This window comes from Pistacia vera, unplaced genomic scaffold, assembly GCF_008641045.1.
Source record: "Pistacia vera cultivar Batoury unplaced genomic scaffold, PisVer_v2 Contig44, whole genome shotgun sequence".
Lineage (NCBI taxonomy): Eukaryota > Viridiplantae > Streptophyta > Magnoliopsida > Sapindales > Anacardiaceae > Pistacia > Pistacia vera.
This window is the reverse complement of record NW_022196268.1, coordinates 634,098-661,087: the sequence shown is the minus strand read 5'-3', so window position 1 is coordinate 661,087 and position 26,990 is coordinate 634,098. Positions and strand designations below refer to the sequence as shown.

The window sequence follows — 26,990 nt, the reverse complement described above, 5'->3', positions numbered from 1 at the left end:
TCACAAGTAAAGAACTTCAGTCCCAGCGCGCTTTTCTTGTGACGGTTTGTCTTCGTTGTGGAGCCCTTTCGATGTGCAGCACTCGTGAACTTTCTAATTTTCATCCAAGGGTTTTGGTTTTGGGATATTTATTTTAAATCACATTTTTGAATTGAGGACATATTTAACGCAATCCAACGACAACGAGGTATTTCATTGTAATATATCAATTATTTGTTATATTTTTAAGAATAAAGATAGTATGACAAACACTTCTCACTAACACTCTCTCACAAACGTAATATGATGAAATTTATTTTTAGACTGACAAAACCCATATGAGTTAACCAATTATAAATTGACATATCGCGTTTATGAGAGAGAGTTAATGAGAAGTATTTGTTAGTATGGTATTACTCTATTTTTATTTAAAATACAAAAATTAACATATTAAAATAATTTGGTTAACTGTAGTAGAGAAACTAAGAAAGTAGTCACTTTATTTTATGAATTTGAATTCAACGGAATTGAAATTAGATTGAGTAAAACCTAAGAGGTTAGATTGACGATAAAAAAAGTTTGCTCTTTTCCTTAAATTTTTAGGTTCAAACCTTAAGGTCATCTATCACAATAATATTATGGTCTTATGATTTACCTGGTCCTTAATATTGTAAGAATAGTCTTTATGTGGCAACTCTCAATTGCGTAGGTGAAGCCTATTGTTGAACAGATAAGACCCATTATAAATTGATTAATTACGAATTGTCATAATAAGATCGTGAGAAAAAGTTAATGAAATTAGATTGTAAGTATAGTATTACCCAAATAAGAATTATTTTGATCGCATATGTTCCAAATGGAACCAGTTAACATGAATGCTAATGTTTTTTAGAATTGTATTTTAAAAAAAAATGTAAAATTGAGTTACCTTTACGGGAAATATAATTATTAATATTTTGAGAATTGAATAAAGTAAAATTTAATTTTGAAAATATTATATTAAATGTATTTTTTAATATAAGATAAATGAATAGGATATATATAAACAAGTTTTATAAAGATTAATGTATAAACGGGTAAATACGATGAATTTGAATTTTTATATTAACTGTTATATTATTTTTATGACACATCAAATTTGACATAAATTTTTGTCAGATTTTTATACTTTTAATAATAGTGAAAACAAGGGCGGTCATCAAACAAAGTCAGGAACGTCGCTTCTCGTCAGTCATCACGGCGCGGATATTAAAATAATAAATAATGATAATACACTAGAGTTGAGAGGGTTCCGGAAACCGTTAGAACAATGAACAGAAAGAACAATAAACAGCCATGACAGATTCTAAAGAAGAGAGACTCAGAGAGAAAATTATAAGAATCTTTCAATGAGCAAACCCAGAACAGTAAAGCTGTTCAGCCCGTCACTATCGAAGCTAGTCCAGTTGGTGGCATGGGACGAGCAGAGACTGGACGTTGGGTCCATAGCCAGAGCTTTTGGTCTTCACCCATCAACGGTGAAGCTCAATGGTCACTTTATCAGCAGAGGGGTCGATCTTGTATCCACTTCTGTTACTTGGAGATCGCTGCTCAAGTTTTTCTCTGCTAAGGGATTGTCTACGGGAAAAGATGATCAGGACGCACTTATTGTGGATGGCAAGCTCTGTAAATTAGGAAGTAAAAGTAAGTTGTTTGATTTTTTTTTATTAGGGTTTAGTTTTTGTGTCTGCGAAAGGGTCGGAAAATTAAAGGAAATTCAACTCTGTTTGCTACTCTTCAGGATCACATGACTCTCAAGATGCTGTAGATAAGGAAATTAGCAGTAGTCATAAGCCACCGTCTGAAGAAATCAACTCGCTCAAGAATAAGAAGCTGAGAGACGGCAGCTCAGGTAACGATTTTTTTATTTTTTTTAACTAAAATCAAAATAATATTTCATGTTGTAGAATTGTCTCATGAACAAGCTGAACATAGAGGGGAAGATATATGTTTTTGTTGTCACAACTATTATGTGAGGAATAGCTGATTTTAGGTGTGAATTTGTAATTTTAGGAGGTGATCAGAATCATAATGCGTCCATACCCATAAGCAATGGAATTGGCTTCAAGAGAAAGCAATTGCTGGAAGATGTTGGTTTGCTGAAGAAGTTAAAAATAAATGAATCAAGTTCAGGTACATCACGTAAATGTCTACTGTGTGATTTCTATTTTAAAAATAGAAGCATAGTTTCATACGCCTGTCGGTTTGGTCTCTCTTTTATTTCATTGAAATCAATACATTTTGTATGCTATTTTCAGATTTTCCGGGAAAAGGAGCTAACTGCTCTAGCACCATTTCAAGTACACAACTAAAATGCAGTTACTTGAGTGAGAATGTGAAACGACCTAGGGAACACGAGGTGATCGTTGCCACTCCTTGCAAAAGAATACGATGAGACTCCTGTTTGCCCATTGACCTTAAAATTTGTAAAATCTTGTGATGTAATGGATGATAATATGTCTTTTATAGAGCCCGAAATGTAATGTGAGTGATTTGCTGAGAATTGGTATGCGGTTATTAGCTTCTTTATCAATTTTTTTTTCTTTTCCTATCATGTTAATCTGTAGTTTGTGATTAGTCACTCACACTCAAATGATCCTTCAGTGCATTGCCAAAACCCGAAAATCGTGGCAGCTAAACAGAAACTGCATGTACTAGTTTCCAGAATGAGTTAACAGAAGTGTCTGCGAACCCTCTGAAGCTGGAAAAACATAAACAAAGCAAACTGATGACTAATCACAAACTAGTTCAAAACGTAAACAATTAAAACAATGGAAAACAAGGTGTAAATGACTAAGAAAATAATACAAAATTGGGGTACAATCTGGAGACACTTTTTCGTGGTAGAAGAATATCATTTTCCTGATCTCTTAAGTTCAGTATTGTTTTCTTTTGCACATATGGTACATTGAAATACCTAATCGACTAACTAATTAAATCATCAGAAATAGTATTGCCAAGCAACAGCAATGCAAGCTACTACTAAGATTTTGAATATTACTTTATGACTAACAAAGGATGATGGAGCTGGAGATGATGGAAGTGGCTCCTGTGGTCTACGCCTAAGCTTCGCAATCAATTTGGATAGCAGCTGAGAAAGCCGACCAGTTTTCTTGCTAGCTGCAAGCAGAAAAATTTAGAAAGAAACATCCGGAGTTGGTTTAATGCTTTCTCACAGAGGATACTAGAACTTTAAGAGATTAGATACTTTATTTTTCTTTTCTTTTTTTTTATAAGAGTAATCTCTACCTTTAAGTAATCTTTCCTCCTCACCAGCACGCTTCCGAAGAATGTTGAGCAGAGATCCAAAATACAATGCAAATACTGTGCATGTGATTGTGAGGACATTGTAAGGCATGCTGAAATCAGGAGTTGTCAAAGGTACAAGTAACACTTCTGTGTAAGAAAGGACACGACTCCTTTCCTGCATTGCACATTGAGACAATTAAGTTCAAACTATACAAAAGATCCAAAATGGAGATATTAGAAGCTTACATAAAAATATCACACCTGAAATTTAGACAACAAAGGTGACTTTTTCAAAGAATCGTCCTGAGAAAAATGCATGCTTGCATCGGAGTTGGGAAAGCTTACAACTGCTGAAGGAATGTCAAACCCTTGATTGGCATCAGGAGGATATTCATCAATGTGCAAGAAACCCTGTTGAGATTTTTTTAAAGTATAAGATAAGAAAACCAAGTACTTAGAAACAAATTGAATCCATATAATCTCAGCCTAGTGACTGCCGATTACAAAAAATAACATTATAGCTCCTATTTTGTGAAGAGATTGAATATATGGAATACGATGGTTATTGTCCTAAACCAAAAGATGCCTTTGGTCAGGATCATAACAATAGGATCTTTAGCACTCTTTTAGAACTACTCAAGGAAAGTTGGCGTCACCAATTAGAGGAGCAAGAGGCTTTTTGACAAAGTTATGAAGAAAAGCAAGATATAGGAGTGCAGGACCTATCAATGTGATGATTTAATTTCTCATTGTCAATTATTCTATTGACACAGTATATTTATGTACAAATTAGCAGTTTTACACGTAATCTTAAAAAAGTAGGTTTTTTAGCTGCAGAACTATGTAAATGTGATTTACAATTCCTCACCAAATAAACAAATCGTAAAGCATACCTTATCAAACTCTATAGTTAAAGCAGCTGATTGTACACCACAGGGCAGCTTCAGAATCATCTCCATTACCCCAGGTGATAACTTATCTTTGGAAGGTGAAACATGTATCTTTTTCACAACATCTGCCACAGCCCTACGTTGTTGATTAACATACACTTGGAGAGTATGAAAGTACACCTTAATATACCAAGGCACAACTTGGAAAATATCAACTTGCAACTCACATCCCTCATTAATAGCATTAGTGCTCCCTGAGCCCTCACTTAAATCCGTGGATCTCAAGGAGATAGCAATAGCACCCCTTTCATTCCCACTGCCCATTAAAAACCTACTAGCATGCAGTGGTGCTTGTTGATTCAACCAAACTACAGGAATCTTCCATGTAAGACCCAGATCAAATGGTTGAGAATCAATGTACTTGTCAACTGAATATTCATACATAACAGATGTGCTCTTGCCATGCAAGTTATCCATTTCTTCATACACCTTGTCTGGATTAACAGATAGTTCGAAGCTATGTTCAGATGCCAAATTGTTGGCCCCATATTCAGCATTTTCCTTTTGCAGATCCTTCAATTCACAAACTAGACCCTTATCAAGTTGAAGGTATACATTACTAGACTTGGCAAGAATACATTTTCCACCGACTTTCCTCCCAAAAATTGAACTAATAGACCAGTTTGATTGCATATTAGTCTTACCAGCATAACTCTTACCCTTTTTCCAACCACTAGGCTGAAGAACTACTGTAAGTGTTTGTTCTAGTACAATGCCCGAGTCCACCCCATCAGAATCAGATTCAGTTGAGATCAAGTGCAACCTCTGAGAATGATAAAAGCCTCTGTAAACAGACGGTCTGTCCATTAATGCAGAAAGACCGGACTTGTCCCGACAAGGAAGCAGCTTCAACCAAGGAGTAAGGTTCTCAGTGCAAACAGCCTCACGAGGCAATGCACCATACCTCAGATTGCCAGAAGCTGGCCGAAAGGCCCACTCAGGAGCAGAATAAGCAGAAGAAGACTCAAGGAAGTTAACTGAAGCACAGAAAAGACCAGAAAGTGTGTGGGTTAAATTCTTCCAATAAGCATCAACCAGAGATTGAGGAACATCAAAAACAGCCCATAACTCAACTCCTGGGGGCTTTGCATTGTTGCTTGATATGGGGTCAAAACCACCCCACTGTTCATATCTCCAGCGTCCTTGAGTGAAAGATAATTCCATTTCTTTAATTCGAAGTTTTGTAACCTATAAAAGCAACAAATTTTCATGAACAAGATCCTCTTTTCATCCCACTAAAAATTGATGGATATAAAGCCTGATACAGGTTCTTAAAAAATTTCAGTTATTTGAAGCAATTGACCTTAAAAGGTTGTATGCATGAAAGGGAAAATTGTAGAAACACTCCACCAAACCCTAGAGCTGACTAAACATAATCCTGAATTTAAGATCAAAATTGGAAAATATCCAAGCAGATGGCGGATTCAAATCACAAATGAATAAACTTGTAGCTGTAGAGGAGCACAGTAGTTTAAAAGAAAGGGGAAAAAAAAAACCACTAATGTCCATTTAACTTTTACAATTAACGAGCCTACACTCACAGCAATCTACAGGATCCTAACCCAAATCCCATCACTCAATCTAACTAAACTGAAGTGGGGTTTTTTCAATTAGCCCTAAACCATACAATTATAAAATTTTATCTTTTCTTAAATACCCAATTAAAAAGAAAAATAGCGTACCAACTGAGAAATGGCTTTGGGAAATAGGTGATGGTGGCGGCCATGAGTGTTAGAAGGAGGAGCTCTGCTTTCAAAGTGAAAATGGGACAAAACTTTCCGATCGGGCAATGGCTTTAACAACAACTCTTCAGAAAATTCTTCTTCTTGAACAAAAACCGATCCAAAAACGAGTGTAGCATAAGATAGTTGAAATAGAAGTAGAAGTAGGAGATTTAGCAATAGATTCAATTTTAAAGTTTGCGCCATTTAATTTGGGTAAAGGAAGAGTGTATTCTTTTTCATGTGATGGGGCAATCAGAATCCGCCATGACCACGAGGAGGGCACCTTGTTGTAGACTCGTCTGCTTGCACAACTCAAACTACTGGGCTTGGTTTTTTATACCATTCAATCGGCCTTTCTGACTCCCTGTCGATAGAGTCAGCCCATTTCTTTTGTCTCCCTTCCAATCAAATAAATTAAAACAACCTTCATATTTCTAATAATTTTACATTACATTACCAATATTACATATATGCCCACAAAATGATTTTAAATTAACTCATATTTTTTATATATAATTTGCTACTACATTTATTTTCCTTTTAATGCTAATTTGGGGACATAAGATGAAGAATGTAGTGGGCATTGTTACATATAAAGGCACCCTCGGGGAGGTGTAGGATATCTACTCCTATCAGAACAATAATCATAATGCATATAATGCCTTCTCACATTCCACCAATAATTGGAAGAATAGCATTCGTGGGTGCGTATGCCCAGTCAATCTTTGTTCTGCCTCCATCTGTTGCCCAATCTGATCCATCCCACAAGCTTGCTTGTATTTGCATTGGATGTGATGGGTAGCCTATTCCAACATTTCTTCTGTTCCTGAACACTCTAACAGGAATGTCCTCCACATAAAATCTGATCATATTCATAAACCATTTAAACAAATATATACGTATAGAAATACATTGATAGATGGAGAGGGCTGAAGACTGAAGAGAGCTTACACAATCTGATCTGGGTTCCAAAGAATTTTGTAAGTGTGAAAATGAGCTGTTGGGTCAAACCAGAGGTGAATTTTTTGTTCTCTACCCGCTACACCATCTATAAAAACGTTTGTTTGTAAGCTAACCGGTTTGCCCTCTCTGTTGCCCAGGAATTCGAAGTCAAGTTCATCATTCCCCCCATTATTTTCTGACATTAGCTGCCATTGAATTACCACATTCAATCAATTTATATATACCTTTGTTATATGCATGCAGCTTACAATTTATCAACAATATTAAATGAAAAATGATAGAAGAGGAATGGACAAACTTAGGGCTGGTTAGAGACAGAAAATAATTTCAAATGAAACAGATGAAGAGTCAGCAGAATGGCTAATATACTATATATTATACATACATAGAAAGCTGTAACAACTCCTGCCGAATCTCTGCCTGGTATCTTCAGCCTCGTATGAAAGAATCCAGAACTATAGTATTGCTTCGATCCAAACCGACAACCTGGGTTCTAAAGAAACTTTAGACTCGACTCGACTCAACATTTATACTGATTTTACTCGCAAGGTAATGTATTAAAAGGAAAAAAAAGAATAACCAGAAAATTAAGCATGCCAAAATGCATATTAACATGTCATGAATATGAAGATAATGTATTAAAAGAAAGAGAGAATAACCAGAAGCGAGATCCAGAGAGAGTTGAATTTCTTTTCCTTGATTTATAGGCCAAACATGATCGTTTCCCCATTGAACGTAATCGTTGATCGAAGCTAATATCAGTATCAGTATAACTATCATCATCACCACCACTGCAACCAAACTGTGCAAACACTCCACCGAGCAGAAAAAAAAAAAATGAAACGAAACCTACTACTACCACCGAGAAATCCATTCGTGTTATATCCATTTGAACTATAATAAGCAAGCATTGCAATATTGTGTTAATGAAATAATTATACAGAGCATAGTACGAAATTTTGGAGGCAAGCAGCTTCCCATGAACCCATAAAAATGCAAAGTGAAAGGGTGTGAGTGGCAACTTTATAGCTTACATTGACGAATTAAATTTAAGAATTCATGTTTTTTTCAAATATTACCAACAAAAACAACTTTATATTTTAAATTATTTTACAATAAATGCCCACAATATGATTTTAAATTAACTTATATTAAGGAGGATTACCGAAACAAAGCTTTTTAAATTTTGATGATATTTTAATTGATACTTTTTGTTATGCTAATTTGAGGACATAAGCTGAAGAATATAGTGAGCATTATTACACATAAAAGCACTCTGGGGGAGGTGTAGGATATCTATCTCTATCAGTACAATAATCATAATACATATAATTCTTTCTCACTTTCTCATACTGCCTTTGTTGGGTAGAGTTTAGATTCCAATATTCATTTGTATTCCACCAATAATTGGAAGAATAACATTCTGGATCAATGTTTGAGGTTTGAGATGGGCAACCACTAATGTCAAATTCTTGGAAGTTAGCTTTGAATGGTGCGAATGCCCAGTTAATCTTCGTTCTGCCTCCGTCTGTTGCCCAATCTCCATTCCACAAGCTTGCTTGCATTTGCATTGGATGTGATGGGTACCCTATTCCAACATTTCTATTATTCTTCAACACTCTAATGGGAATGTCCTCCACATAAAATCTGATCATATACAATTTAGTCAAATAAAAACAAACATAGAGATTAATACATTGATTGATGGATCAGGGCTGAAGAGAGCTTACACAATCTGAAATGGGTTCCAAAGAATTTTATAAGTATGAAAATTAGATGTTGGGTCAAACCAGAGGTAAATTCTTTGTTCTCTACCTCCTACACCATCAACAAACACGTTTGTTTGTAAGGTAATTGGTTTCCCCTCTGTGTTGCCCAGGAATTCCAAGTCAAGTTCATCGTGCCCATAATTATCTTGTGAACTTAGCTGCCAAATTTAATTACCACGTACATTCAATCAATTTATAATGCTATAAGAGAGAGACAAATTTAAGGCTGAATCAACAAATGGTTAGAGGCAGAAAAGAATTTCAAACGTAAACTGATGAAGAATATACATACATAGAAAGCTGTTATAACTCCTGCAGAATCTTTGCCCGGTATCTTCAGCCTCGAATGAAAGAATCCTGAACCATAGTTTAGCTTCGATCCAAAACCAGAACCTGCATGCAACGGTTTTAAAGAAACTTTAGACCGAACTCAACTCTATATTTATAATGATTTTACTTGTTGCAATGTATTGTGATTCGCAACACCAGGATTTTTGGATTTTGCAGTTTAATCACTTACAGGGAAAACTCGATCGGTTGATTTCTCGAAATGGTAGAATTTCATTGGCACAAAACTAGCTACTTGATTAAGTCGACATATAATATAAAATTAAGCTCCATGGCCACGAAAATTTAACTGGTGGGTTTCATTTTAGCTCCTAAATTCTGTCTACTTATTACTGATGTGGGGAGGGTTGAGAACTGAGAATAATATAGTTCTGTAAAGTTAACACAACAATATATAAACTGAGTTCAAAAATTGTTAAATGAAAAAAAAAATAAAAAATAGATTTATATCATTTTATATATAGTGGATGATCCCTTCTATCATTAAATTAGTAGATGTCGAATCTATGATGAAGAAAAATGTAAACATTTGGAAATAATGGCACTTTAAGAAAATAATAAACTTAATGAATAGAAAATTCAGCATTGCCAAAATGTAAATTAATCCGGACACGAAGATGATGTATTGAAAAATAAAGAGCTTAACCAGAAGATCTATCCATAGAGAGCTGAATTTCTCTTCCTTCATTTAGGGATCGAACATGATCGTTTCCCCATGTAATGTAATAGTTTTGATCGAAACTAGAATCAGAATCACTATAATAACTATCACTGTAATTGCTCTGTGCAAATACCCCACCAAGAAGAACAAAAAATGAAAGCAAACCTACTACTACTAAGAAATCCATTCTAGTTACACCCATTTTTGAACCTTACCGAGCATTGCATTTCGTTACTGAAACAATTTCGGTGAATTTATAGAGAGTTTAGCACGAAATTTGAAGGCAAGCAGCTTCCCATGAACCCATAAAAAGGCAAATTGAAAAGGGTGTGAGTGATAACTAGCTTTGTTTTCTCCACACGCTATCTATTGATTTCTCCATGTTATCCCCATAACTAATCATATCTATCACCTCTCTGCTGTATTGTTATAACATAATAGTTGAATTTTGCATTAAAGATTTGTATTGTAGATTTAAAGTTTGTTATGGGAGCTCGGAAAAAGGAGGTTAACGGTTTAACTTAACGTGTAGGGAAATTATAGGGTCTGCAGGCATGATGGGCTTGACATCACAGCCATTGGGCTTTTAATGAAATCACACGACTCTTAGGATCAAAAGGGTGTGCGCTCGTCAGCCCATCATTGCTTCAATGGTCCATACCAACTAGTTTGTTTTTTTGTATTTTATAAATAAAAAATAATATGTTTATAACATAATCTTACAATCCTAATGTTGTAGCACAGTTGGTACTATCACGTCAACTGACGACTTTAACTAAATATAAATGGCTATTTCTTAGAGACAAACGACCGTTCATTTATAAGGAATGATTATTCTATTTATAAGGCATAATTATTCCTTCATAAAAAATAATCATTCATTGTAAGAGAATGGCTATTCATCCCTAAGAAACTATCTTTCATATTTAATCAAAATCATTTAGTGTCTTGAATATACTGAAAGCTGACGTGACAATTATTAACTCAACTGCTATATTGAGATTATAAAAAAAGATAGTGAGATTAGGTTGTGAAGGTGGTATTATATTTTATAAATTAAGAAATTCCAGATAAATGGTCAAAAGGCTCTATATTTCACACCAATTCGATGCCCAATCTCCTCCATTCCGTATGCTTCCCCAAATATATATTTTCTGAGACGGAGGATTTCCTCCCCCTAACTCACTGCAGCTCTTATATACTAGTATCAATTTATTATGGTACTTTGTCAATGCGTGTAATATGTGTTTGTTCACAATTGGTTGATTGTATCATACATTCACTCCAAAAAAGATTCTCGATTATATTTTACACCCAAAATTATGAATTGATACAAAGAAGAAATCCGTACAAAGAATAATATTGCTAGTATTTAATCTAAAGAATAATAATGGATCATTTTAAATAATATGGCATTCCTTAAAGGACCAACAGTCAACAGAACAATAGTCATGGTCTCCAGGTTTCTGCAGAAAAACTAGGATTGCATTCCTCAGTATACTATACAGAACAGGGAGGTGCAGCTGATTCATGTTACTTTTTACATTTATCAGTAACAGAAGTTTTTTCTAGACCTAGCTAAATGAATTCCTTCGTGTAACTTTGAGAGGAAAAATCAACCAAAATCTGGAAAACATCAACAGAATACAAGAGACCCCGTTGTGTTGAATTCCTAATTAAAGTGGCATTGCCTGCCTATGCTACTTTCTTTTGCAGTACTCACATTCTTGAACAGCAGCCTGCATGTAGAATATGCGTTAAAATACAGGATCTGTCATCAAAACAATATTTTTTTTTTTCAAATTGATTCTTATCACTTTCAAGAACATTGATGATTTTCAATTTTTCATCTTAATTTTAAGTGTGTATTCAAGAAAATGACCGAAACATTCATAAAAATACAAATTAAGAAATATTATTACCTTGAGATGAATGTCCATGTGAGGCACTTTGCAACAAGAAGGACAAGTATGAGGGGTTAATCGGAGAAGGTAACAAAACCGCCAATATATTGTTAAAAGGTGGTTGCACTCGCGACAACAAGTACAAGTACGAGGGGTTAATCGGAGAAGGTAACAGAACCACCAAAATATTGTTCCAAGGTGGTCACAGATGCTGCAAATGGTGAAAAATTAATATGGGCATTTTTTCGGTCTCTAAAGCAGAATGTGATTTCTCAAGTGATTGAGTTTACTATCTAAATTTATGCTAATTAGACTGCAGAAAAAATGCACAATAGCACAAATGACCAGAACTAAATGATTTTTGACCTAAATCAATGAAGCTAAAAATTAAAAGTAGAGCAGTACTACAAGTGCTGCTGATGAAAGATTTCAATTTCCAACATCAGCTACAATGGTATCATTCAAAAACTTCGTTCTCAAAAACAAAAGAAACCATGAAAAATGGAAATGCTCACCATATTAATATCTATTCTTGATGCATAGAAAGGATTTAAAAACAACAATTATCTGTACATACCTATGTCTATATTGGGTGCAGGATGTCCAGAATGCAACAAGACCATTAAAAATGTTCCGAAGAGACCTGAAGACCTATAAACAAGATAAAATCCAGTAATCAGTAGATGATAAAGAGAAATTAGTTTGACAAAAAAAAAACTTCATTCCAAGTAGAAATGAGACACTAACCTGGGAGAAGAGATCATTCCAGAGAGAACCCCAAAGTGAGATTTGGGATGAATTTGACTAAACTTTACTAAGAAGAGTAACATCATTCATGCTGCTAGCAATGTTCTTGAAGGCAATGACAAAAACTGTATAGATGCTACAGAAGAGAGAAACCAAATGATTTGCCAACACAAGACAGCCTCGTGCTGGAAAGAGAAATAATATCCACATCGAATGAAACAGTGGGCATATCATTGTTACTGGGCAGAAAAGAGCCAACATTAGCTTCCAATGGAGTAACAAGAAATTACATGTTCTATACAAGCTGAAAATAAAGTAATCCCTAAATATCTATTTTGTTACCCCTCTATGAAAACGTATCTGTAAATAGTTTTACTTTGATCTTAAAATAAAGTTCAGAGTGAAATTAATTATACCTAAACTTGCTAGACATGAATAGAGAAGCTCGAATGGTGAGAACAAAACCTCAACAAAATCACTGATCATGCTGAAGAAGGGGCCAATCCAAACCCAAGTGGTGATGTAGAATTGTTCTCCCATTTCAGCAAAAATGATCCACATTGGTTTTACAAATTCAATTATTTCCCCAAGTGGGTATGTCAAAGGTTTCATGAGCAGCGAAACGGACAATGTTACCATGCGCATCATTGTTAGAAACCACTTTATAGCCTTCTCAAGGTTATGAAGGAACAACATTGTTCCTAGATATCTAATTCTTGAAATCCCATCCCATTCTTCAATCCATTTAAAAAGTGGCCCACAGAGGTGGGATGCGGTTGCCTTGAGGAGAGGTATATTCTTATAGAGATCATAAAACCCGATAACAACAGTTATAAGGGAGATTAGTATATAAAAGGTTCTGAACAAAGGCGGCATCCAGGGACTATATACTTTACAGAATAGTGGATAGGATTGAAGAAAGATGACCCAAGAAGGTAGGCCTGCCTCAAGCAAAGCAAGAAGTTTTAAATCTGGAGTGATTATCTGCCGTAATTTAAATGGAAGATCAGTATCATTGAAAGTGAACAGTAGAAAGGTGTCCTTATATTCCATAGACTCAATGCTACTATTCATTTCCACGTTTTGTTCTCTATTCCCATGTGTTCCAGCCACCTGACAGTCCCTACTAAGTATATCATTTGTGTCAATTGGACATTCTCTAACATCAAAGAATACATCTTCTGAAAATAGCTCAGCTTGAGATGCATCATTAAACAACAATGCTTTTGCAGCAACAGTAATTTCGTGCGAACAAAGGGAAGGAACTTTGTTATGAAGAAGGACCAGATTGTTCTGCAGTGTTTGTGTTTCGGATTCAGTGCCTGTGAACCATGATGTTATGCAGGCCAATGCTTGGTCGATGCCATTGAATTCCCATTTCCTCAAAGCTTTTACTTCTAAGGCAAAGGATGTATCATCCTGTTGTCATAAATAAACCATTAAGTCAAGGTACCACCTACTAAACTGATATTTTCTTAACGCAGATAAGCAATTAAGATATATATGGTAGGCAATTCAAATGTCAACCAACTCATATAGTATAAATTAAAGATTTCCAAGTTTGTAATAGATGTTTTATGCAGGCTTTATTAATTGGGTACCACTGACATTGTTCCAAAATTCATAATGCAGAGACGGATGTGTTATGTGTATGTGATCCATATACAAGCTATCAAGGAGATGGCAGTGCTACAATAATGCTCAAGTACCTGGAGTTTGTTTACATAGTTGATACCGCGTACATCACTCCATGCAACTTCGAACACAATAAGGCCGTGTAAAGCTTCATACAAATTCATCGCAGAGAAAGGAGCTTTTTCTCTCAAACGGGCCATGTTCATGATGGGAAACCACTTGTACAAATTTTTACTTTCATGGCTGGGAGATCTGTAACCTAAATTTGGACTCTTATGCAGAGTTCTATGGTTTATAAAAGGTGACAATCTGTACTGTAGACAAGCAGAAAGTGAAATGACTCAAAATTTGCATGGTGTAAATTCACGAATCACAAAGAAAATGTGCAAATATTTGACCTTGGTGATCATTAACTCCCTTATGAAGGCTGATCTTGACTGTTTGTTCTTCCGCCATGACTGATTGTCCACCAGGATAAGAAACTTATGACTAACAGGTGCAAAATACAGGAATGCCTTAGACAGGTGAGATTTCACATACCTACAGCAGAAGATTAATGTGATCATCACAGCCACTATTTCCTAATAATTGATTCTAAGAGATAATGATTCATGTCATAGTATCAGCATGCATCAAATAAAAGATGAAAATGCATTAATTAAAATTCCCAGCTAATCATAAGAATTGAGAATTACCCAATTTGCAAACTTGTCAGAGGATGAAGATGAGGAAAAGAGTCCATTCTCAAAAATTGCTCAACAGAACCTCTAAATGCCTCCTACTCTCCAAAGAAATCCCAACTTATTATAACTGGAAAACTTGAAGAACGCCCCTTCCTCTGAACAAGCAGACAAGCTAGCTTGCAATGTAGCAATTAAAAATATAAATAAATAAAAAATAACTATAATCTGAAAAGAAATATATATAGTTGAGTTAGTGACCTTAGCGTATGATATAGGCAGTGAAAGCGAAGGCAAAAAAGGAGAATTTGAGGAGACAAAAGGAGACGATATAGGAGATTGAGCATCGTTTGTTGGTTTCATCTGAAAATACGGACGTCTACTCAAATATCCGGCAGTGCAATTCAAGATTAGGTGAATGCTCTCCGATTTATGAGGCCGCCAAATTTGGAATCAACTTATTAACGCTAAATACTAAAAATTGAACTCCTCTCCTCCCTAACAAACTTTTAAATTTAATGTTAATATATTTGGTGATCATTATTTATTCTTCTACATTCTAATCGATACCCTTTGCAATCTCATTCCTGCTATATTACAACATTAATCAGGTACGTAAAACTAATTTATCTTAAAATTAGTTCAAATGAAATGTGTATAACTAACTCCCTCTAGATAGTTGGGCGGTTCGCTTAGAATTCTTGAGTATATTACTCAAGTGGTCATGAGTTCGAATCCCTACAACTACTAATAAGGGGTAGTCACTAGAAGCTTACCTGACCATTAACTTTAGAGCCCCAGGGATTAGTTAAGGTGCGCACAAGTTAGCCCGGACATCCACAAATACCCCCCCCCAAAAAAAAAAGTGTATAACTACCTCTAAGTAGCTTGACGGTTCACTTGTGATTCTTAAGTGTATTACTCAAGAGGTCCCTACAACTACTAATAAGGGATAGCCATTGGAGGCTTACCTAGCCATTAAATCCAAGGCTCTGGGAGACTAGTTGAGGTTCTACCTGTTTCATTACCTCTCTTTTTGGACTTCTTTTAAAAGAAATTGAATCGTAATAACTATATAGTGATGATTTCTCTTATATATCCATAGGGATAAACGTATTTAGGATTATAAATTAGGAATTGATTTTCTTGATTTTAGTTCCACTTCATGATATTTCTAACCGGCCGCTGAAACAGTGCATGATTGGTCATATTTGGTCGACCGTGCGCCGATTTGGCTATTTTCGACTAGATCTCTAGCTATCAACAGCTAGAACTTCGATTGTAGATCTAGCCGGAAATGATCAAATCGGCACACGACTGATTGTGCACCATTCCGACCACTGTCGTAATCGCCTGTGGTAGTGGCAAGTAGCCGACAATGGCTTGGAGTGGGTGGGGGTGATTTGATTAAAAATTAAACTGGTATGTAGCTGGGGTGTTTTAGCAATCTCTTAAACGTAGGGGGTTAAAAGAATTATTAAAAAAATAAAAAATTATTATATTAATATTTAAAAATGAGGGTAATTTAGTAAATTACATAACATACCCACTAATTTATTCCTCCCAACTAAACATATTAATATAATATAACCACAAATTTATTAAAACCAACCAAACACATTTCCTCAAACATTCATAATATCTTTCCATTAATATAACATTCTCAGCAATACAATATTTCCTTAATCAAATACACGCCAGCATATATCTCAAGGATACACATAATCATAATCAACTAAAACATAAAAATAATAATGAATTGAAGGGTATGATTAATTTTAAAATAAATTTAAAAAAAAAATTAAAATTTTGATTTACATATAAAATGGTGAAACTCCACAAATCATCCGTAAGGTTTGCTTTAATTTCAAGCCGAGAAGAGGCCGTGGCTTTTAAGTTTTAATCACAAACCATATAGCTTTATTTTATTATTATTATTATTTTATTTTATTTTTTTGGACTTTTTGTTTGATATTTTACGAGGGTGTTAGAATTGAGAATTGATTGGGGAAGAGAAGTAATTAGAAAAAGCCGAAGTATGTTCAAGAGATATGTTTTATACCATGTCAAAATTAGAAGAGTAAGAGAGACAATTAAAAAGAGTCGAAGTATACTTGAGAAATATCTATGAAAAGGTAAAAGAGACAACTAAAATGGTTGAAGTATGCTCGAGAGATATGTGACAAAAATTTAATCTAATTATATTGAATTATGTTAAGTTGTTGTGAATTGTATGTCAATATAAATCTATTTATACAAAAATGTGATAAATATTACAATAATGAAACAATCTCGACAATAAATTAAATGAAATAATATCTAAATTACAATAAGAATGAGATTCCATATTCGTATGTCACTAAAGGAAAAAAAAAAATTGAAATTAAGACAAACTTAAGGGTGGTTTGAGAAAATCGCTATTAATATTTGTATAAAAATATCAAACTCCGAACGTTGATGACTTCAAACACAAGTTATAACGGATATTCAACTGAAGTGAGATACAAATGTATAATGATATTTGTATGAAAATATCAAATGTATGATGAAGATAAAGATAAGATCAGATGATTATTATTTAGTATTTTAATTTATTCGATAAAAGAAAATTCCAGGTGGGCTTATATAATTTAAACCCGGTCCATGAAGGCCCATTTCGAGGTGACCGTATCCGCAGTGAGTGATAAGGAAGAATCCAAAACAAATGAGTCAACTATTAATCCTCAACAACAAAGTACGCATCGTACTCATCGTAAAGTAATAAAAGTAGAAAACGACTGCATACCCCAATCACACCACCAAATATCAATTCATCCACATTTCCACGCATCACCGCACCAGCCGTCAAATTCAATTTCAACCGTCAATCACGATTCGCAAATCTCCAACCTCAAATCAAATGATTCTTGCTCTTTTTCGGAATCCAAACTTTTTTTATAAAATCCAGTTTATTCACGCGCTTAATTCCGATAATCTCTCCCCACACTCTTGCGCGTAAGAGTAGCTACAAACACGCTCTCTCAAACAGACATCTCCATAAACAAGGGCACAGATGTAATTTTAAAACCAGATATTTTCAACGAAGAGGCCCTGGATTTTGCGAATTTTGTAACGACGCGAGTGTGGATGCTATTAGATAAATAGCGTGCAGAAAACGCGAGTTCGTCTTCAAACTCCCTCTGGCGGTGAATGATGGCTTATTTGTAGTGGCAGAAGAGAAGAGAAGAGAAAACCCAAACCCTAACCAGAGAGTCAAAGAGAGAGAAATCCTAGAAATCTGTGAAAATGTCAGCGACTGGAGGTGGTGGTGGTGGTGGTCTGGAGGAAGACAAGAAGCCCATGGATCAGTCGGCACACATTAACCTTAAAGTCAAGGGCCAGGTATGATAAATTATATGTACATTTATAATGTATTAAGGTTTATGATCCTTTTCTTCGATTCTGAATTTAGTCGTTTGATGATTTTGGTTTTACTGTATTCTTACATAATGGTTCTGTTTCGGTTTTTACGTGATTAAATTCGAAGGGACAGGACTATTAAAATTTTGTGATGCTTGTTTAAGATTAGTAGTTTATTTATTAATGGGATATGCGGTTGTGACTTGCGTTTTCTTTAGCCCTGTTTGGTAGAAGTGGATTCGAATTCCGACTTTTTGCTACATGAGTTGTTAGTATGTGAATAATCTATGTGGACAACAATTCTGCTATTCATGAAATTATTTTTTGAATTAGTTGATTGATTGGTTACAATACCTGTTGTGGGGATGGTGAGCCAATAATTTGTTGCGGTGATGAGATCAGATAGATAAGTAATTTAAATTTCTGAGGAGAAGGTTTGCGACTATTTAAATGGAAACATGAAAATTTGTTGTGGTGATGAGATCAAATAGACAAGTAATTTAACTCTCTGAGGAGAAAGTTTGCGAATATTTAAATGGAAACATAAATAAGTAGTGCACTTTTGTTTTTCAGATTATTGTTGGTTAGCTAAATTTTACATGAGCAAGTGATTTGACTTAATGATTTTATGATGATAAACTGTGATGTATGTCTTCATGCTTTCGTCAAAATCCAATTTTTTTTTTTTTTTTTAAAAAAAAAACTAGCTCAGAGCAAAGGTTTTCACAGCGTTAGTTCTTTTTTTTTTTTTTTTTTTTTTTTTTTTTTTTTTTTTTTTTTTGGAGGTGTGTTGCTTTGCTAATGTCTGTATTTGTGTATTGTTGCGGATGGGAATGAAGTGTTTTTTCAGAATTAAACGAAGCACCCAACTCCGCAAACTCATGACTGCTTACTGTGATCGACAGTCAGTAGAGTTAAACTCAATTGCTTTCTTGTTTGATGGGCGCAGGCTCCGCGGAGAGCAGACGCCAGATGAGGTATTTTCTTGAATGTGTGGTTTATTGGTTATTAATGTTAGATACTTTTGAATAAAGCATTGATGGCATACTCATTAGAGAGGCCTCAACTATAATTAATCTTGATTGTTTGTATGAAATTCTTTCAAACCTATTTCATTCCTGCTAAGTTTATACCTGTGGAGCCTCGTGAGCAACATCTTAATCAATATGATGTATATGAGTCATCATTGATTTTGAAGTATTTGATTACACTAGTTTGTCCATAGAATATATGTTGGCAGTGGTACTTACTGCTATTTGGTACTTTCTTTGGGAAATAGCTTGAGATGGAGGATGGAGACGAAATTGATGCAATGCTCCATCAGACTGGAGGCGGACGTTAAATGCAAGTTGGACTAAATGGAGAGCCTCGGTAGACTTGACGTCAAGTTTCATTTGCTACGTCTATGGATATATCTTATGTAAATGACATGGATTTTCTAATGAGCTTGAAAGAAAGTTGGTCCGGGTTTTTTTATTAATGATGTCCGTAGTAGCCTACTAGGAATCGTATTATATCATATCATATCCATCGATTATGATGGTTTTGTTTGCTACTATATAGGAGAATGATGTTCTTCAGTATTCACACTGCGGAATTTCGGTTTTGTAATTTCTTTTAGTTATGTGTGGTACGTTTCTGAATATATATGCATGGGTATATGGTTTTATTCTTGCAAGAGTAAGATGGTCTATAGGCGGAGTATTAAATATTTCTTATGAAATATAATACAATATAGTGTATCAATATCAATTTGTCTATGGGTATGTGGTTTTTATTATTAATTTATGGTTGTCTTTTACCATTTATACTGCGCCTGGTAGTTTCATCGTATACGATGTAGTGCGCCGATGAGCGGATTGATAGGAATTTCCAGACGGGGTATTGAACGAGTTTTTATCGATATGTATGAGAAAGTATATTTTGAATTTTTTGATACGGTGATATATATTTTACATATGATATGTATCAGGTTGTATTTTTATAAATATTGATAAAATTTTATTAATTTAGGTTGAAGGCCTAAAAAAATTCAGGTCGAATTTGAGTACTCTAACTCGGATCACTAAAGCCAACCTAAATTGACTTATTTTACATGGGGAAAATGAAGAGGATTAATGAAGAGGGTGATGTGTTGTTCATATAATAATGATAACTTATCTGATTAGTTCATTATTAGGTAGTTTTCATTATTAGGTAGTTTTTAGAATAATATTTTAAAAAAAATTAAATTTTTTAGAATAATATTTTAAAAAAAGTTAAATTTGATGGGTATTATAATGTAAAATTTAAAAAATTAATAAAAATATTCTTTATGTTTATTTATTTACTAAATACTTCTACAATAAAATATTTAAAGTTAACAAAAATATTTTTAATCTATTTATTAAATACAGACAGTCGGTTATTATCGTTAAAGAGTGGCTAGAGTTATTGTATTGGTATGTGACTAGTTGGATCTTATTGATCATATGTTGATATGATATTTTTTGATCAGATCCACCGTGGATCTGACCGAAAAAGGTTAGATTTATGGTTAGATCTAGTCATTGACGGTCAGATTTAGTCGCATTTGGTCATTAATGATGACCAAAGATACGGTCGTCGTTGATATCATATCTTGGCTGTTGTTGACAACTGTCTACGGCCAAAGATCTGATCGAAAAAGACTAGATCGGCGCACTACCAGCCAGATTCAGTCGATAGTGCGTCATTACACCAGATTTCGGTCAGCTTTTGGCAGTGGTGGTCGGAATCTAGTAAATTTGGGTTGTTGGGGTGTTTTTGTTAATTTTTAATTATTTTTTTTGTTGTTTAGTTAAATTAACAATTTTAGGGGTTTAAAAGAAATTGAATAATTTAGAATTATATTTTGAAAATAGGTGAACCAAACACAAATTTTGTGTCAACCTTATTAGGAAAACTAAAATAGTTTTTTCAATATATGTACCAAATGGAGTCATAGATATTGATATTGATATTGATCTTGAAAATAGATTTTTAATTTTGTAATTTATTTTGATTATGTAATACCATAATTTAAAGTTAATAATATTATAAAATTTGTTAATTAATCTTGAGGATGATATTAATTTTTAGAAAATTTTTATTATTATTTTTTTTTTTAAAATGTATCCTACAATATACGATATATTATTCGAAAAATTAAGATTTTGATATACCATATGGTACTTGATTTGACAACCATGCTATTGAATTCTAATTGTTGATTGATGATATTAAATATTTGTAGTGTGTAAGGCTTAGTATTTTTCTCTTAAATGCACTTTCTCTCCTTCTGTACCAACCGTCGTAATTCACTAATTAGAAACTGCAACTTAACAAAAGATTGGTACATTCGCATCCTCTGGTTTTCTTTTTCTTTTTTTTTTAATAATAATTAAAAAAAAAAAACTTGTTGACATATAAAGCACAAAACGGTAACGTTCCTGCATAAATATCACTAATTGAAACACTATCGTTTCACTGCAAGTAAAAACAAATCTCAACCACTAAATTAAAGCAGATCCAGTGGCCAGGATTAACTCAAGAGGTCAGACTATATAACGTGAGAGTCTTTACACAAAATGGTATTTTTTTTTTTTTTGCTGCTCCTTCTCTTGCGCGACAGATTTGATTTTTGCCTTGTTTTGAGAGTTTGTTTCAATCTTGTTTTGAGTTGCAAATCTGTGTAATCCTGGGTAAGGGCAGGTTGTTCCTTCAGGTTTAGAGATACTGGGTCAAGTCATCTCTAGGGATTTTTTAGGTTTGTGTGAGTGGGTTTCTTGATTGAGATTTGGGTAAATCGGTGAGAGCCTTCTTTAATCTATAATAACACTTTATTCCTAGTGTAGTGAGCCCCAAAATTCCTGGAGCTCAACATGGATGTAATCTTTCCTTTGTAGAAAGGTGAACTACTGTATATTTGGTGTTCTTGAGTTGATTGCATTTTGGATTTGGTATTGTGTGTGTACTTTGGGTTAATTGTGCTTGTGATTAGGCAGATAATTGATAGTGAATTTACATAACAATGGTATCAGAGCGAGGTTAGTGTTGTCAATCGTACGGTTTCTTGATTTTTTTGAAATCTAGGGTTTGGTCATAAATTGGGGATTTCTTGATTAAAGGCTTGGGAGAGTCTAGGATTATGAGAAGGAGAGGCAAATCTTGGTTTCTTTCTTGGGTCCTGTTTAGTAATCACCAAACACAAAAACAAACACATTCAGTCATGAGTACAACTAGGGTTGAGATCACCCATTACAATTGAAAAATTGACTTTGGAAGTTGGAAGAAGAAGATGAAAGCTTTGTTGTCCCACAACAAAGTGTCTATCGCGCTGAAGAAGAAGGCCGAAATGGATGAAAACGCCTACAACTTAATCATCATGAATCTTGCTGACAGTGTGCTGCGGAAGGTCAATGGGTTTGAACCCCAATCGGCCTCTAGGGGAAGCTTGAATCTCTCTATTCATTACAATCAACTCCTAATCTAGCATACTTAAAAGGTGCCCTATTTTCGTATAAAATGGATAGTAATAGTACTATTGAGGAGAACCTGGATGAGTTCTTGAAAATGACCCTGGTTCTCAAGGGTACTGATCAAGAACTCGGTGATTCCAGCCTTGCCATGATTCTTTTAAATTCTTTGAATGATGAATATCAGGTAGTACAGAATGCTTTGTAGTACACTGGCACTGTACCTAGTGTAGATTTAATTGTTGCTGGGTTAAAAGCTAGGGAGTTAGAACTTAGGGTTCAGAAAAGGAGTGGTAATAGCCTATTTGTCAAGGGTATGGGCGAAATTAGTCAAGTGGGTAGTAATCCTCATCACAGCAGTGGCTCTAGGAACAAAAAGAATGGTAAAAACACTAATAAATCCAAAGGGGAAACCCGAAAATGTTTCTATTGTAATAAGACTGGTCATCTAAAGATAAACTGTTTTGAGTGGATTAGGAAACAGAAACAGTCCAACACTGAGAGCAATTTAGCCACCATCAAATATAGCATTGAAGAATCAGATGTCCTAACAGTGTCTAAGGCTGATACCATAGGGGAATAGGTGTTAGATTCTGGTTGCTCATTCCACATGAGTCCAAACAAAAATTAGTTCCAAGATTTTGAACCAAATGATTGTGAGACTGTGTTTATGGGAAACAACAATGCTTGCAAGGTTCAGGGAGTTGGTAGCATATCCTTGAGGATGAATAATGGAAAACTAGTCAAACTTACTAAGGTTAGGTATATTCTAGATCTTAGGAGAAACTTAATTTCATTAGGAACCTTGGATGAATCTGGGTGTTGTTATAAGGCAGAAAATGGTTGCTTAAATGTCTATAAGGGTAACAGCATAATACTTAGTGGGGTAAAAAAGAATGGGCTGTACATCTTGAGTGGGGGTTACTGTTCTGATTGTTTGCTTATTACAAATCTGACAGACACTGAAAAATGGCATTAAGGTTAAGGCATATGAGCCAAAAAGGCCTAGATACTCTAAGTAAACAAGGGTTGTTTGGTAAGAATGTCATTAGTGATCTAAAGTTTTGTGAAACATATGTAATGAGGAAGCAACATAGGCTAAGTTTTCATAAGGGGACACACCAGGCCACTAACTGTTTAGAATACTTACATGCTGATCTTTGGGGGCCAGAAAAGATAAAATCTCATGGGGGCAGCAGCTATTTCCTGTCGATAGTGGATGACTACAGTAGGAAAGTGTGAGTTTTTTTGCTTAGATCTAAAAATGAGGCCTTAGATAGGTTCAAGAATTGGAAAACACTTGTAGAAAACCAGGTGGACCGAAAGGTTAAAGCCCTTAGGACAGATAATGGGCTAGAGTTCTGCAATTCAGAGTTTGATAGATACTGTAGTGATTAGGGTATTTTGAGACAGGTATTTTGAGACACAGAACAGTTAGGGGAACTCCTCAACAAAATGGAGTAGCTGAGAGAATGAATAGGAGGTTGTTAGAAAATGTGAGATGCTTACTGTTCACATTAGGATTACCTAAGACCTTTTGGGGAGAAGCCCTCAACACTGCATCATATTTAGTCAACAGAAGCCCCTATAGTGTAATATGTTTCACTTGTCTTAAGGAGAGATAGTCCAAAAGAAAGCCAAACCTAAACCACCTTATGGTCTTTGAGTGTGTAGCCTATGCACACACAAATGAAGGGAAGCCTGAACCTAGGTCACTAAAGTATGTCTTCCTCGGTTATCAAGAAAGGATAAAGGGGTTTAGATTATGGGAAAGAACATCACTAGGGGTTAAAGTAATAATCAGTAGGGATGTTATTTTTAATGAAAATATTTTTCCTTGCAAAACTACTAACCCTGATGCAAGTACCTCTAGCATTGGTCCTATGAGTCAAGAACCAAATGTAAGGACACAAATTGAGGTGGAGCCCTCAAGTATTCAACATGATGAAGAAAATCCATATCAAGAAACTGAAATGGCAGCCTTGGATCATGACCAGGAGGGTGAACCAGCTGAGAACTTAGAACCAACCTAAGAAGAACCCCTGGCACAGTATCAACTAACCAGAGACAGGGCCCGTAGAGAGGTCAGACCTCCAGCAAGATATTCCTATGCTGATCTGATCTTCACTGCACTAGTGGCTAGAGCTGAAGTACTAAGATCAGAACCTGATAGCTATGAGGAAGTAATCAGATCAAAGGACAAGGACAAATGGCAGGCTGCAATGGAGGAAGAAATGCAGTCTCTGAAGGTCAACAGAACCTAGTCCTTAGTCCCAACTCCAAAGGATCAGAAACCAGTTGAATATCGATGGCTATTAAAGGTAAAAGAAGGTATAAACTCTTCTGACCCTCCTAGGTATAAGGCTAGACTTGTAGCTAAAGGTTACACACAAAGAGAAGACATTGATTTTAATGAAATTTTCTCACCAATAGTTAAGTATAAAACAATTAGGATTATGTTGGCTGTAGTTGCACATTATGACCTAGAACTAGAGCAACTAGACATTAAGACTGCTTTTCTACATGGAAACGTAAAAGAGAAAATATATATGAGACAACCTGCTGGATTTGTTGATAAAAGACTTCCAAATTATGTGTGTTTGCTTCATAAGTCATTGTATGGACTAAAACAGTCCCTAGGCAGTGGTACAAGAGGTTTGATGCATTTATTTTAAGCATTGGGTTTAATATGAGTAAATATGATAGTTGCTTTTATTTTGCTTTTGATAATGATATGCCTTTGTATTTACTCTTATATGTGGATGACATGCTCTTGATTAGCAAATCTAAATCTAGAACAGATGGACTAAAGGGTAAACTTAAGGCTGAGTTTGACATGAAGGACTTATGATGTGCTAAAAGGATATTAGGAATGGTAATACATAGGAACTGAAACTGTCATGAATTAAGATTAACTCAAAGCTCCTACTTGGTAAAACTAGTTTCTAAGTTTAATATGGTTGAATCAAAGGTTGTATCTATGCCTTTAGCAAGTCATTTTACCCTTAGTAAACACCAATGTCCCAAAACAGATTCTGAGTTAATAAAAATGGAACAAGTCCCTTATGCAAATGTAATAGGGTCAATTATGTATGCCATGATTAGCACCAGACCTAACATTTCCTTTGCTATGTCATTGCTGAGTCATTTTATGTCAAATCTTGGGTCAGAACACTGGTCAGATCTTAAATGGGTTCTGAGGTATATTAATGGCACTTCTCATATTGGTTTGGAATATTGTAAAAGATATAATTCACTTGATCTTGTGGGCTTTGTAGATTCTGATTTTGCAGGGGATAAAAAGCTAAAGACACAAGAAAATCAACCACTGCTTATGTCTTCACGTTGGGAGGAAACTGTATGAGCTGGAAATCCCAGCTCCAGCCTATTGTGGCACTCTTCTCAACTGAGGCAGAGTATGTGGCTGTTGCTGATGTATTCAAGGAAGCATTGTGGCTCCAAGGAATACTAACTGAAGTGAATTTGATTGATGGAGTAGCCACAATTTATTCAGACAGCCAAATCGTCATTCACCTGAGCAAGAATCTTGTCTATTATGACAAGACTAAACATGTGGATGTGAGATTTCACTTCGTCAAAGATCTAGTTGCCCAAGGATTGACCATCTTGAAGAAAGTCACAACTGAAGATAATCCTGCTAATATGGGTACCAAGATCGTCACTGCTACCAAGTTCAAGCACTGCTTGAACCTACTATCTATCAAGTAACAGGTAGCAACCGAGCTGTGAAGGGAGTTTAGGATGGTGAGCTGCACTTAGGAATTCTGGGTTTTAAAAGTTTTGAGCTTCAAGGTGGAGAATTGTTGATATATAAAGCACAAAACGGTAACGTTTCTGCACAAATATCACTAATTGAAACACCGTCGTTTCACTACAAGTAAAAACAAATCTCAGCCACTGAATTAAAGCAGATCTAACGGCCAGGATTAACTCAAGAGGTCAGAGTATATAACGTGAGAGTCTTTACACATAACGATATTTTTTTTCTGCTGCTCCTCTTCTTGTGCGTCAGATCTGATTTTTGCCCTTGTTTTGAGAGTTTGTTTCAATTTTGTTTTGAGTTGCAAATCTGTGTAATCCTGGGTGAAGGCAGGTTGTTCCTTCAGGTTTAGAGAAACTGGGTCAGGTCATCTCTAGGGATTTTTCAGGTTTGTGTGAGTGGTTTTCTTGATTGAGATTTGGGTAAATCGGTGATTGCCTTCTGTAATCTGTAATAACACTTTATTCCTAGTGCAGTGAGCCCCAAAATTCCTGGAGCTCAACGTGGATGTAATCTTTCATTTGTGGAAAGGTGAACCACGGTATATTTGGTGTTCTTGAGTTGACTGCGTTTTGGATTTGGTATTGTGTTGTGCTTTGGGTTAATTTTGTTTGTGATTAGGCAGATAATTGATAGTGAATTTACATAACAAAACATTTAATAGAAAAGTGGCTTAGATTATATACG

The 26,990-nt window shown here is 35.0% G+C and overlaps 5 protein-coding genes and 1 pseudogene across 5 annotated transcripts; 2 read left to right on the top strand and 4 right to left on the bottom strand.

Moving 5' to 3' along the window:
* The first annotated feature begins 1,279 nt into the window (after nucleotides 1-1,279).
* Nucleotides 1,280-2,518, top strand: LOC116144280. Its single transcript, XM_031429750.1, has 4 exons — nucleotides 1,280-1,662; nucleotides 1,760-1,870; nucleotides 2,032-2,151; nucleotides 2,277-2,518. The coding sequence occupies exons 1-4, from the start codon at nucleotides 1,368-1,370 to the stop codon at nucleotides 2,411-2,413; spliced, it is 663 nt and encodes a 220-aa protein (XP_031285610.1). The 5' UTR covers nucleotides 1,280-1,367; the 3' UTR covers nucleotides 2,414-2,518.
* Nucleotides 2,519-2,730: 212 nt separating this feature from the next.
* On the bottom strand, nucleotides 2,731-6,237 carry LOC116144267 (GPI transamidase component PIG-T). Its single transcript, XM_031429732.1, has 5 exons — nucleotides 5,900-6,237; nucleotides 4,161-5,405; nucleotides 3,529-3,678; nucleotides 3,268-3,442; nucleotides 2,731-3,138 (listed from the first exon to the last, which is right to left on the bottom strand). Exons 1-5 carry the CDS (start codon nucleotides 6,143-6,145, stop codon nucleotides 2,960-2,962), a joined length of 1,995 nt encoding a protein of 664 aa, XP_031285592.1. The 5' UTR covers nucleotides 6,146-6,237; the 3' UTR covers nucleotides 2,731-2,959.
* A 290-nt stretch (nucleotides 6,238-6,527) lies between these two features.
* On the bottom strand, nucleotides 6,528-7,778 carry LOC116144190 (annotated as a pseudogene).
* Nucleotides 7,779-8,163: 385 nt separating this feature from the next.
* Nucleotides 8,164-9,869, bottom strand: LOC116144189 (xyloglucan endotransglucosylase/hydrolase protein 2-like). The gene is made up of 4 exons (XM_031429644.1): nucleotides 9,668-9,869; nucleotides 8,966-9,066; nucleotides 8,635-8,831; nucleotides 8,164-8,551 (listed from the first exon to the last, which is right to left on the bottom strand). The coding sequence occupies exons 1-4, from the start codon at nucleotides 9,867-9,869 to the stop codon at nucleotides 8,164-8,166; spliced, it is 888 nt and encodes a 295-aa protein (XP_031285504.1).
* Nucleotides 9,870-11,894: 2,025 nt separating this feature from the next.
* On the bottom strand, nucleotides 11,895-15,432 carry LOC116144188. Its single transcript, XM_031429642.1, has 7 exons — nucleotides 15,425-15,432; nucleotides 14,367-14,508; nucleotides 14,043-14,282; nucleotides 12,799-13,752; nucleotides 12,334-12,395; nucleotides 12,164-12,237; nucleotides 11,895-11,899 (listed from the first exon to the last, which is right to left on the bottom strand). Exons 1-7 carry the CDS (start codon nucleotides 15,430-15,432, stop codon nucleotides 11,895-11,897), a joined length of 1,485 nt encoding a protein of 494 aa, XP_031285502.1.
* Nucleotides 15,433-17,775: 2,343 nt separating this feature from the next.
* On the top strand, nucleotides 17,776-19,474 carry LOC116144238 (small ubiquitin-related modifier 2-like). Its single transcript, XM_031429695.1, has 3 exons — nucleotides 17,776-18,028; nucleotides 18,873-19,024; nucleotides 19,327-19,474. The coding sequence occupies exons 2-3, from the start codon at nucleotides 18,875-18,877 to the stop codon at nucleotides 19,387-19,389; spliced, it is 213 nt and encodes a 70-aa protein (XP_031285555.1). The 5' UTR covers nucleotides 17,776-18,028; nucleotides 18,873-18,874; the 3' UTR covers nucleotides 19,390-19,474.
* Nucleotides 19,475-26,990: the final 7,516 nt, after the last annotated feature.